At 37.8% G+C, this 13,563-nt stretch overlaps 2 protein-coding genes across 2 annotated transcripts; both read right to left on the bottom strand.

The window, feature by feature from the left end:
- Positions 1 to 3,469: 3,469 nt before the first annotated feature.
- On the bottom strand, positions 3,470 to 6,318 carry LOC135943052 (uncharacterized). The gene is made up of 11 exons (XM_065489446.1): positions 6,261 to 6,318; positions 5,924 to 6,204; positions 5,549 to 5,663; positions 5,255 to 5,499; positions 5,194 to 5,203; positions 4,921 to 4,988; positions 4,761 to 4,863; positions 4,411 to 4,707; positions 4,287 to 4,351; positions 3,658 to 3,775; positions 3,470 to 3,603 (listed from the first exon to the last, which is right to left on the bottom strand). The coding sequence occupies exons 1-11, from the start codon at positions 6,316 to 6,318 to the stop codon at positions 3,470 to 3,472; spliced, it is 1,494 nt and encodes a 497-aa protein (XP_065345518.1).
- Positions 6,319 to 10,306: 3,988 nt separating this feature from the next.
- LOC135943042 (uncharacterized) lies at positions 10,307 to 11,880 on the bottom strand. Its single transcript, XM_065489435.1, has 4 exons — positions 11,844 to 11,880; positions 11,037 to 11,737; positions 10,784 to 10,898; positions 10,307 to 10,320 (listed from the first exon to the last, which is right to left on the bottom strand). Exons 1-4 carry the CDS (start codon positions 11,878 to 11,880, stop codon positions 10,307 to 10,309), a joined length of 867 nt encoding a protein of 288 aa, XP_065345507.1.
- Positions 11,881 to 13,563: the final 1,683 nt, after the last annotated feature.

Here is a 13,563-nt window from a genome sequence, read left to right as displayed (position 1 = left end):
TTGCCAAATATATAGCTCGTGTATGAATATTTATTGAAGCCAATCGTCTTTTGCCACTCTGCCCAAACACCACTCAAAGCGCGACCTAAAACCCCTTGAGAAATTGTTAATTAAATGATTTATCATTTTTACCTTTTATTTTTCCAGTCCCATCTTCATAGAGAGATTTCTAAAGGAAGAGTTTGTTATAAATTTATCCTAAACAGTGGATATTTCATACATTTTTACTACTTTCGCACAGCTGGTTGCTCAAGCATGAAACAGTTTTGCACTTGTACTAAAACACAACTCTTTTACACACTCATCTGAATATTTTTAATTTTATACTTCACAGAAAAAGTGATTAGGAGTGGTGCAACTCATGCGAACCAGCGTCTTGGACATCCTGGAAAGAGCAAGACATCTTTCCTTTTTTGAAACTTCCAGAGGCAGGTCGAACGCTTTCGCGTCGATGCTGGTCCCGTTTCCTGCGCACCACGAGTACGCCGCGTTTCCGCAGTTGCTCCCCTCGGCCATGCCGCTCGTCCAAACGAAAAAGTATTCTAATGAAAAGCTTTTATTTTCACCTCAATTTTTATGTGAAAATTTTCACTCTGATTTTGTTGCTCCTCTGACGTCATTTCGTCCAAATTGGGGACGAGACAATCCAAGTTCTTTGCTCCTTCTTCCACCGTAACCAATTGCATTTTCCTCTTGGCACAAACTAGAGCGGCTGCTCCAAATGGAGCCTTGGGCATTACGCAATTAAATTAGTAGTATTTTTATTTTTTACTGAACAGATATTTAAATAGTTTCAACTTCAATCTCCTTATTTATATTTTCCGAAGCAAAAAGACACTTACTTGATTGTGGCTATTGTAAAAGATGCGTCCGCACTTGTAAAATACATCCCCCAAGTCCACATTAGCCGATATAAATGCAGAATAAGGCGCTGGAATTTTAAATTATTTAGTTTGGCTGACGGAAAGAATTTAAAAAAAGCGTTTTGATCATACTGTCTGCCAAAACTGATACAAATTCTAAAATAGGCAGAATGTAAGTTAATTAAATGATACAATCAAAGCTATTTCATAAATTAACCCTCGGTCAGCGCAGAGCTAAGGAAACTCTATTCAAAAAATTATTAAAGATAAATCGAAAAGCTAAATTCTGATTATTTTACCTTGAGTCTTGAATGATGAAGGCTGCAATCGCCCAAAGAGCACTTTATCGGCACTTGCACTTTGGTTGGCTTTTTGGTTGTTGCCGCTTGCTAAAGAAACGAAATCAAGTGATGATGATTTGAGATTTCTCAGTCTTTACAATAGGTTCCAGCGTTGAGCAGAGTAAAATCAGGAGAATAATCATTGTAGAGCGTGCAGTTGGCGATTCATTTTATAACAGACGAAGCATCATTTCAGCGTTTTCTAGCGCTGTGTATACCATTTCCGGTCGACGCGATCCACCGGATGCTTTTTGATCGTCAGCTAGTGGGCAGTGGTTCGATGTTGTTACTGAAATTTCCGATATACGTGTGTCCCCAATATTGCTATACGTGATGAAGTTAAACAATACAGAGTAATTTCGAAAGGATGGAATTAAATTTGTAAACGTAATATGTTTGCGTAATTTTGCCAATTTATTCAAAACGGTTTTTAACGGGAGAGAAAATGTGATAACAATTATTTTATTGCTCTTAAAAATCTGACAAATACCTCGGTGCAAAATTATAAAAGCAAAATATGCTTTTATAAAAATTGTGCTTCAAAATGTTTCGTTTGTTATTTCACAAAATCGGGAAGGCCCACCGCCGTTTCCCATGTTTTGGCTCGCAACAGTATAGCTCAGAGCGGATATGATGCTGTGTTGTGTTGCCCGTCCTCCGCTGAGCAAAAGTAGAGATTAAAATATCCGTAAATCATTTCACAAGTTGCAAAAGCCCTTTTTACTTTTCGAAGTCACTGGATTTTGATGCATTTCCGCTGCGAATTTAGACTCAATCCTGCCGCTTCTATGGATTCTACTCTTAAAATCAGAAAAAAATTGATTGATGATTGAAACAACAGACCATTTAAAGAAATTTATTTATTTAAACCCTCTGCTCAACCTCAGCCACCACCATTTATAACACCAAAAATGATTGAGAAACATTTAAAACTATACGGCCAATGAAAAATTGGGATTCAAACGGAAGAAATAACATATTCGGAAAAATAAAAGGTCAAGGTTTCTCACAGATGTAAGAGCAAAAATATCCTGAAGGGAGAGTGTAATTTTGCGGATTGATGTACATATCATGAATGTTCATGGTATCCATGCGTACAATATGCAATTTGAGAGACTTAAGATACACGCTCATTATCGACTCGCGACAAGTATACCTTTGAAATGTAGGGTTATTGGCATTGACAGTATCGTACATATTATCTTGCAAAAGAACGCGGCTGCGACACCACACCTCGTGCGTTTGGTTGATGAATTCCGTCTCGCCGGCTATAACGACGAACTTTTGAGTTGGTGACCCTTAAACACAACAGGAATAATAAATAATATTAAGTCGTATCATAGTGAGTTTTTTTTTTTTTAAATGAAATTACATGTAAAGTTAACCCAACCGACCTACCAAAACAGTGCCGCAAAATCTAATTTTTCGAATTTTACCAGTTTGGAGCTAAGAATATTAAAATTGCTTCCGCGGAGAAAAAATAAAAAAATTGTACTTTTGAGTCTTAAAAGTGATTTTTGTATTTTTTTTTTTCTTTCAAAAGTTATTGATTTTTGAAAGAGGTCTGTTGCACAATGTATATAATTAATCGTTTTGCTCTATTTTGCCAGCAGAGATCGCCGATTCTGTCCAAAAACGTTATGTGATTTTATTTTATGTATCTATATGACAAAGGCAGAATAAACAAGAATATAAAAACCGCTATACAATCATTAGTAATTACAGAATAATTTAGTATAAATATAAAAGTTTAAATTTCGAGACAGTTCAAATTCTTTACCGAGAATACGGTCAGCAGCTTGAACATCAGCGAGGGTTGCTGGCTCGTAAAGTTTCATTCCAAGCTCACAGCATCGTTTGAACGCCGCAACCGGATTCTTCAGGGATCGATTTTCAATCTTTCAAATAATGGATTAAATCACTCACCACATTGCCAGCAAGGTCCAACTTTCCGATATAAAATGTCTTGTTATTAAAGAAAACCCTGGACCCAAAGTTGTCTTAAAATAAAAAATAGATTATCTTGAAACATAGAGAGTGAAGTGTCTATACCAAATCCATTGCTGTTGAGCGTATCAATTGCTGTTTGCTATGAAGTTGGAATTTTGTTAATCAACCGAATACGCTTGGTAGCAAAAGATTTATTTTACATTTATTTCACAAGGCAAATGTTCCGAATACCAGCACGTCCGACGCAACGGAACACACGGAGTCGGTGGAGCGTACTTTAAAATTAAGTAAAAATGAATCATTTCACTCTCCCACCTACACGTTTAAATTAGTTCTGACAAATGTTCCGTTGCCGAGGTTATTGTTGATTATCTTAGAAACCAATTGCGGTGCCTTCTCCTGACCGCACTTGTAGGTTTCATGAGCAGTCACGCACTCATCATCAAACTCTAAGTTTCAGAATTAAAATGAAGATTACGGTTAAAATTTAGTATGATTTAAACTTTTGTCGCTGCATTGGTCGAAGGCTACAAAACCGTCTTCCAGTTTCGTAGGCTCCTCTTGGGAAACGAATTCTATTTGTCGCAGCATCGGTATTTTGTTCAGAGCACCCAGATTAAACTGAAATTACATTTTATTTATTTCTTAAACCATTAAGTTTCGACATACCAATCCAACTTCTACTCCGACGCATTTTAAAAAACACTAAAACACGTACAATTAATGTAGAGTTAGAGACCATCTTTGACGAAGTTTCTGAGAACACCAATCGATTCTCGGGGGTCGAATTAGGTAAAATGGATATTTTTTCCGGCGAAAAGGTCCAGCGCGACGTGCGACCTTTTTTCCCGCCAAAACAATATGAATGCGAGAAGTGCGCATGAGTCAGAGCTGTCTGAATGTGATCAAGAAGTCGTTCGTACAGGCGGTCTCTCGGCTCAAACCAGCTCTCACGCATGCGCACTTCTCGCATTCATATATTGTTTTGGCGGGAAAAAAGTTCGCGCGCTGGACCTTTTCACCGGAAAAATATCCATTTTACCTAATTCGACCCTCGAGAATCGATTGGTGTGCTCAGAATATTTGTCAAATCGATCTTATTTAAGCACTTTCTGTAGTTATTGAGAATAACCTTTAAATTGATTGATAAGCTTGCAGTCAGGAAAGCAGTGACGTTCATGAGCAAGTCAATTTGAGCTATTATACATATATAGAGCAATGTCAAAGATATCAATTTAAAAATATATAAAAATCACCGCTGGTGATGTTCCAAATGTTAGCACATTCTGCCTGCATCGCTTTTTGAGTGGTTTGGTTTTTCCTGACGTCGCAAAGGAAAGTTTTGTTTTCGCTGCAATCGGCGGTGGCCAACAACACGGATCCGTTTCTCACTTCAAGATAAACGCATCCTAATCCTGCAACGGGGTGTCCTGCCTTCCATTTCAAATCGGAGTCGATGAAATCGAGATTCCGTGAGCACCAACGGAAGGTTGAAGGGCAGTCCACGTTTGTACCTGATATCCAGAAATCTCCAAAGGTTGTAGGCGCAAATTCTTTAGAAATCAAATTCAAAAAAGAAGGACGAAAGTTTAAATTATCTTCGCACTGGAGACAATTTTGGAGTAGCAGCTTATTTTCCCGGCAGACTCCATGGAAGCCAGGGTTAAACCAATGCTGCAACACCAATCCCAAGCTGTGGTCCAGTTTGTCTATTTTTCAAGTATTTGTAGAAAGAAATTAATTAAATAATAATCTTAATAATTCACCGAGTTTGAGGTAAAAGTTAAGAAGTTGCGGCCGCATCCGTCGTACCAATCACCGTACGAGAGAAAGTCTTTATTTGGAATTATTCAGATTAATATAATTTACTTTAAATTAAACTTTACTCATTAATGCGTTAGTTGCATCAAAAAATTTTTGCTATAAACCAAAAAAATTTGAAGTTTGTCTACATGGAATTTGACCCTTAATAAATATATTTACATCTCGTTTGCAAACATTTTTAGGACAAGAAGCAACGCACGGCTTAGGAGTTGCACTGATTGGCATCTGAAAAAAACCACATTTTAAAATTTTCCCAAGAATTCTTTGAAAATTCACCTTGCAGGCGTAAATCAAACTGTTGCTGCAGTTTCTGTCGGTCAAGACCGTGCCAGTGGAGTTCATGATGAAGCGGAAATGGACGCAACTCTCGTTTCCATTTTTGTTGTCAGGCTGACCACGTTCCCAGGTCAGACCCTGGTCAAAAATCACGGGACCTGAGGGCTCGCACCACGACCAAAGTCCCACAGGAGACCCCTTCCACGTTCCAGATGTCCAGTAATTGAAGTTTGCTTTCCAGGTGGCTAAACCGCAAATATATATTATATTTATACGATTTTTAATAAAATGAACTTGTGTTGAAGCCGCGAGAAAATGTTGTCAGGGCCAGCTGCTCGGCAATGTTGTCGATGTTGAGTGCCTCCATGCCCAAGGCACAACATTGTAGATAGTTTGATAGCCAAGTCATCTGACCATAAAGAAAATTAATATTTATAAAAACTAAAAAAGTGAGAAACCGGTCTGTTCCCGAGGAGATATGTGTAGATGCCAATGTCAATCCAAAAACCATAGGAATTTTTGTCTAAGAGGTCAAAAAGGAGGGTTAACAAATTAATTTTTAAAGAGTTTATACACCTTTTAAATTTCCAGTTGAGTCAAACAGGGAAGTCTGTACATGATTAATTATTCTAGATAAATTTTCCTATTTTTTTTCCATCAAATACTGACGTTTTTAATGCACTGCTGAGGACAGTCGACTGGGTATTGACAGATGTAGGGCAAAGTATCCTTGCAATTTCTGTGAACCATTCCTTTTTGGGCAGCGTTATTGGAGTTGACCAGCGCCAGGCAACGTTCAAGGGTGGAAGGAGCTGCGGTGGTTGACAGCCAGAATTTGGGCGAAGAGAGAAGCGACGATGACACATTGTACCCCGTTGAGCACCACGCGTACTTCTTTTGCAAGTCACAAGTAACATCTTCATTTGAGCCACTCGTCCAATATGTTTCCGCTGATCAGTTTTAAAATCTCAATCTCTGTATGAATATTATTTATGCATCATCAGACCTTTTAAAGAAGCCAGACAGTCCATTTCCTCAAGAGAATTTACGGTCAGAAGTTTCATGTCCAACGCCTTGCATTTTAAAGCTGCTTCATTTCTCGTCAACTAAATTTATAAATTTTTCTCATTCTTCCGCCTTCAAATATCGTTGCAATGTTTTACTTACGGACGCTTTAGAAACGAAGTATTTCTTAGTACATTTTGTCACGGTTTCTAATGAACCATCCACTATAATTTATACATTTTATTTTATTGTTTAATTTTCTGTCTAGTCCAATACTCACTTGGAGAGGGTTTTTCCGTTGGGTTCTGATAAAAAATTCAAAGCTGATTTAGAGATCGTTTTAACGAAGTTTTTAAGCACACCAATCGATCCTTGAGGGTCGAATTTGGTCAAGTGGATATTTTTCCAGACCAAAAAGTGCAGCGCGATGTGCGAACTTTTTTCCCGCCAAAGCAATGCGAACGTTTATTATGCGAGAACTACGCATGCGTCAGAGCGTGCGTTCGAGCACTTTTTCTTTGTGCCGGCTGCTGCTCGTAACTCGGAGGGCTCGGTTAGCGCTCTCGCGCTCGCAGCACTAGAGCGTATTCCAAGACAGGAAATTGAAACAGGAAACAAGAATTCCTGCTTTTTCCTGGAATTCCGGCAGGACAGGAAAATATTTTTCAGGAACAGGACAAGACAAGAATTTTGTTTCAAAACAATTCCATTCTTGGTCTATTTTAAATCAAATATACCTCATTTACAGACAGCATTACTTTTCATTTTGATACTGCCTTACAATGTTTACTTTCTTTCATGTAACTATAAATATTTTTCCAAAAAAACCTAAAAATTATCCACGACGTTTACAATTTTGCTCTAAAGCTTTAATTAAAATGCACAACTCTTTAATTACAGTCAGCGGTGTTTGAAAAACAAGCGTTTTAGGGAAACTATCAACTGTATCAAAAATAACATTTTTTAGGGGTTTTCTGCAATTCTTTTTCATTTTAAGCACTTTTTGTGATAATTTTTGTTGGATACTAAATTCTGTGCGGGGTGCATATTATTTTTTCCGTTTTGTTCATAAAGGGGAATTAGATGAATTAGAAATTATATACTCGATCAAAATTTAAACACTTAGAAAATCTGTCAAATGTAAGTTTCAAATAATTAAAAGCAAACAAAAAACAGGTATACATATTAATATGGAAGAATTAGAAGACCATTTTGTAAATTGGAATTAAATTTGAGAAAATAAAAACAGGAAAAAACAGGAACAGGACAGGACCAGAAATCCAATTTTTGAACAGGAACAGGACAGGACAGGAAATTTTTTTCCCGGAACAGGTCAGGACAGGAACAGAAAAACCTTTCTTGAATACGCTCTAGCTCGCACCCTCGCTGGGAGGGTGCGGTCACAGGGTTGGGGTTGGTGTCTAGGGGGAAAGATGACCTCACTTTGGATTCTTTGCTCAAGGCACAAATTGTTAACTTACAAAATCTATAAACCTTAGCGCTATGTGCAAAAAGAAACAACCTCCACAGGTCACCATGACCGCCCTGAACGCACACGAAAGTCCTGGATTGGCGCTACTCCGCCTGCATCCAACACGCGCGTTCGCTCAACTCCAGCTCTGGACTGATTGGCGTTCCCGCGCTGCGCATTGATTGGCCGAGCGCACCACTGACCTGTGGTGCTTTTGATCCTAACTAAACTTTTGACTCAGGCGGGGCACCGGGCGGGAACACAGGGGTATCACGGCTACAAATTGCAACGAACGACTTCTTTGTCACATCTAGCCAGCTCTGACGCATGCGCACTTCTCGCAAAGAGGTTCATATTGTTTTGGCGGTAAAAAAGTTGGATGTTTTGATTGGAAAAAATATCCACTTTATCTTATTCGACTCTCAAGAATCGAATGGATTGCGTGACGGTCTTTAAATAGAAAATTAGATTACCAAAAGGTAGTTGTTGAATTCCGTGCAGGTTAAACGGCATGGTGCCGGAGGCTAAACCATGTTTTCTGAACCTTTTCACAAAACCAGATCCACTGAGCTTACCGTAGTTGTTGTGCTAATTGATGTTGATGCTGTCGAAGTGGTTGACGTTGTTGCCACAGTTATTGTTGCCACAGATGTTGCAACAACTATTGATGGAGAAGTGGTTTTCACTGTTTCTGCCGTCGTTTTAGTTGTTGAATCTTGACGAGGGATTTCCAAGGATGAAGCTGTCGACCCTGTTAACGAAGTTCTGCCGATGATTGCATCAGTTGTTGAACCAATAATGGATGGAGATTTAGGCAATTTGGTTCCAAAAATTGGTTCATTTTCTTGACCTGCAGTCATGATGACGTCACGAACCGTAATATCTTCTGTCCCTTGAGGCGTGCTGTTGTCCCCGTTGCTCACACTGACGCTCGGGCTACCTTTTGCATACGTTATTTTACTTTCGGGGAACGTGATGATTGTACTTGACATACTTGTTTCAACGTTTTCATCTAATGCTGTTAGCTCGTCGCTCGCAGTCAGGCCTGCACCGGAATTAATGCTTCCGCTCGAAGCAGGGGCCCCTCGGGTGGGCAACATTGTGGATATGCCATCGCTCTTAGAGAATAAATTTCAAATATATGTTAATAATATTAATAATTCGTTATTTCACAAAGAAAGTTGTTTTATTTTAAGTCAACACAAAATCAAAATTTATTGAAGAGAAAGAAATGGAAAATTAAGAATGTTAAGACGATATTAAGTCAATAAAGGAAATAAATCCATCCTCTGAGTCCTGCTGATCTGGATTAGTTTGTACATGTACAAAGAAAGAAACTATCCGTGTGTCGTGCTGGATCTTGGATTAATTTCTTCATTTAAATTTTAAATTACTTGAAATTGTCCGGCGCTTGTCTTTGTTGAAGATGTCTTTCTATTTGCCGTCCCGTTTGCAGTCCCCAGGCATTTTTTGAATCCGCAACACTTAACGATGTTCTGCCTTCGCGAATAAACCTTTGAAATTCTTACTCGAACTGGAGCTGTTAGTATGAATCTCCTATTTTAAAAATTAAATGAAAACGAAAAATATAAATTACCATAATTTGCACCGGGAAGTCTAATTTTTACTGTTTTAATCTTTTTATCCTGTGAAAATGGATTTCCTGATACAATTTTTAATTCTAAATGTGTATACTCACTTGATTTTTCGGTGCTCCATTAACAAATAACAAATAAATCAAAGCTACTGATGCCACATAGAAAGCACAAAAATTCATGTCTCTCTGGCGAGCTTTTGCAACCGACTGAAACTTTTGATTATTATTTGAAATAATTAATTTTACGGTCCGTATCAGCCATGATTTTTCCAAATGACGTCTATCATATCCTGTTTAGCTATTCCTTGAATTTTAGTAACGTCGAATAGACTGATTTTAAAATCATATATGACGGTTCGTTCGGGGACATAATATTGTGGTGACTCGCGCTCTACACACTGCAGCGCCACCACAACTCTTGCACAACTAGTGCCACGCCCTCATCTTAGAGTTCCGCAACCATCTTTCCAGAACCAGGCACAATCTGTCCTGAGCTCCCGGAGTATAATCTTCGTTAATCGGACCCGACTAGGGGAAAGCGTCAACATTAATTATAATAACAGTGCCCATAGAGATTCTCAAAGTGACAGTGCATAATTTAATCCGTGTAACTTTTCGCGACACATCAATTCTTGTCCAATAATTCAATTCCAATGTTACCATGTGATATTCATTATTGTTATTTATTTGTTCACAGTTCAAATGCTATCTTTATAATCTAACTTCAACTTTTTAATAAACAAGCATGAAAATCATCGGCTCTCGTTTCGATCAATCGAATGGTGACCATCTATTCAATTAATATATGCATCCGCTGGAAATCCCAAACCTCTGACATTCCCACAATATCATAATATTTTAGAATAAGCAGAAGACAAATAAAGGATTTAGCCTAGCTGCAGAAGAGATTAGTATAAAGGAGCTTTCAGGTCATGAGACACCTGACACCCCCTCCCCCGTAAAACCGATAATATGTAAACTAAGGTTGCCATCCTAAAAAATGCCCCAATTTATTTCATTTAATTAGATTATAAGGGATGTCCGACGCTCGAAAGTTTGGAAATTTTAAAATTCATTAACTCGCAATCTTACAACTTTAAACTCTATAAATTGGACCTGAAATTGAAGTGCAAAACTAGCAAAGTCAGAGAAATTAAACAGTCAAAGCGTAAAATAAGATCAAATATATTTACAAAACATATATTTATTTAAATCAAATGATAAAATACAATGCAAGGAAATTTCTTTAAAAATTTCAAAAAGATTCAAAGTTTCGACATTAATTGGTTTAAGTCAGTATTAATGTAAAAATTATAATCGAGTCCCACTTCTCTCCGCATCAAATCAATGCAAGTCCGTGCGTCCTCAGCGCTATCGTGGCCATCATTGCCTGTAAATATATTGATTTAATTTAATAAATAATTCAGACTTGTATTTCATTAACAGTCATTCGTACCTTGCTGGATGTTCCGACCGAGTTTCCTGTCTGCCAGCCACCGCAGAGAATTTCTTTTGTAGGAATCTCGATGCGGGAAAACAATAACAGTGTCGACGAGCATGTCGTGGCGGAGCTGGAAATAAATTCAAAAGATTAAATTTCTTTCAAAGACTACACCAATCGATTCCTGAGGTGAAGTGGATCTTTTTCCGGCCGAAAAAATATGTATTTCCAATGATAAATAAAGAAATAGCCACAGATATATTCTTACCTTCAGTGACTTTAAATCATTGTTGACGCTGTGGCCCATCAAAATGGTGTCCTCCTTAATAAATTCCAGCAAATCGTCTTGAACTTCTTTCAATGACTTGCTCGGTCCTTTCTCCATGGTTTCTTCATTGATTCCACTAAATTTTGTCACGTAATCGATGATGAAGTCCTCCGGCTTGACCAGCGACTCGTAGACGACAACATTTCTCTCGTCCACGACGGTGACTCTGCAGCACTCGTAACCGTTTACAGTGACGCACATTTCGCAGTCGAGCGCGTACACTGCTTTATTTGATCCACTGCTACTTGCGGTGGACACGATTTCACTCTCCTTGGTAAAAAATTCCGAATATTCAGACACGTGGTAGTTGTGCGTCTTGCAATAATCTTCTTCGTCACCATCGAGATTGTAGTTCAGCTCGTCCACAAACGCCTCGCAGCACGAGTAAATGGTTTCACCGTAGTTGCGGCTGAAGAACGGTTTGCCTGGGTGAAATTGGCACAGATTTTTCGCGTCGAGGGGCTTCGGGACGCCGTTCGAGTCCATTTCCACTCTGTATTTGCATTGGCAGCGCTCGCACTTGCGCTCCTCCGCCGTGTTTGCAGCTCTCTCTGCGTTTTTCCTGGCGTCGAAACGGTTCGAGTGCTCGTCTACTTGCTCATTGCTCCGGATGTAAGGCTGCAGCTTCACGTAAAATGAATCTGAAACAGATTTAATTGATTTTAGTGAAAAATTGTGATCATTTAAAAAAAAATAAACATTTCAAATCAAGATAGGAATTAAATAATATCGAAATATGATTCTTACCTGCTGGCAACGAGTCGATTTCATTAATAGAAGCCATTTCAATTCCTGACGAGGACGTTTAAAAGCCACTTGGAGCGATAAAACCAAACTGACCAAAGCTTTAATTTCGTCATTGTATTTATATCTGCGGTGGTGTTTTGGAAAGATTTGTTGTTGCGTTTTTATATTTTATTATTTAATGCGATGTTTGTAAATTTTATTGTTTTTGACTAACATAATAAACTGACAACAAATAACACTCCATAATTTTAACTTTCTGTAGACATGAATAAATCCCTGCATGAAATCGCAAACAATGGCAGCAGAAAAACTGCAAAAACGATTAAAAACTAAAAAGCAATCTCACGACGCGCCGCACTAAAAAGCCACAGTAATGAAATTTCCCCTTTTGTATTTTACTTTTTTGTTACGTATTTACGTGTGACATGAAATAGCATGTTTTTATATTCGACATAAATGTAAATAACAACTTTCTATCAATAACAAAATAATGAAAACACAAAATTTATTAAAATCAAATTTAAATTTAAATAATTTTGTTGAAATAAAATTCAGAGACGAGCTATTCTCTGTATCAAACAGCATCATTGATTAAAACACAAAGGTTGGATGTTCAAAAAACACATAAAAATTCTAAATAAAATAGGAATTTTCAATTTTCGTTATTTTTGCAGCTCTGCCTGTCAGAATTGCACAAACTTCCAACCGTTGGACTCGTTTCGACATTCTTTGTGCAGAAAAAGGTTTCAGGGGGTGCACAAATCCAACCCTATTCACCCTTCACCCCTCAAAAAAAGTGACTATCGATCCTGGCGCCGCTCACTGCGTTGCATCTTTAAAGCTGTTTGCCAACTTAGGTGTGGAAAGCAAACACCCCTAAACCCTTTAGCTACTCAAAGAAGGTTGAGACGAGTCTAAATGGTGGTTATTTATTGCAATTGAGATGCTTAGAACCCCAGATATAGAGCAGCAAAGTTTAAAAAACGCGATATTTTATTAATTTATAAAAAGGTTTAAGCTTTAGTTTGTAGGGAGATCGATACCCCGATTCTGTCAAACAATGACCATTCAGCAACACACAATTCACAAAAGAAACAAATCACATTGTTGGACGAGACACAATTCAAAAGAGAGAGAATTCCTGCAACAGAAAGAACAAAACGATTCGTGAAATGTTGTCTCTCACGAAATACCACCTAGGCCATAAATTTCATCCTTTCAAAATTTTGTGTGAAAAATTTCTTACAACATCAAAAACAAATTCCAGAGACGAAAAAATAATGTATAAATTTCGTTTGTCATCTCGAATTCTGCTCAGCATACACAGTCGTCCAAGAGAGAGGATCAGGTGTGGACGTATTCAACACGATCACTGAAGCTGAAGGGGCAGAAAAAGCTTGTGCGAGAGCGAGTATACTTATTTTTTTCCATTTAACTCTCTCCCCAATTTTTTTCCATTTTGTTTTTCCGGTTATGGGTGAAGAAATTGTGTTATTTTATTTGTTTCAAAATATTTGTAGCAGCAGTGACACTACATATTTGTAATAATAACGAGTAAATCAGCTTATTGTGAGTCTCTTCGCCGGATATTGTGGAATTTTTTTTATAATATTTTGCAAATTAATATAGGACGAATATTGAATATAGTTAAGACTATTACTGTTAATGGCGGATAATTCTTTTATAATTATTTTGTGGTAAGCCATAGAAGTGTCCTGAT

The sequence above is a fragment of the Cloeon dipterum genome, chromosome 1, assembly GCF_949628265.1.
Source record: "Cloeon dipterum chromosome 1, ieCloDipt1.1, whole genome shotgun sequence".
NCBI classification, from domain to species: Eukaryota; Metazoa; Arthropoda; class Insecta; order Ephemeroptera; family Baetidae; genus Cloeon; species Cloeon dipterum.
Note: the sequence above shows the minus strand (reverse complement) of the source record. Positions and strands in the feature narration are given on the sequence as shown.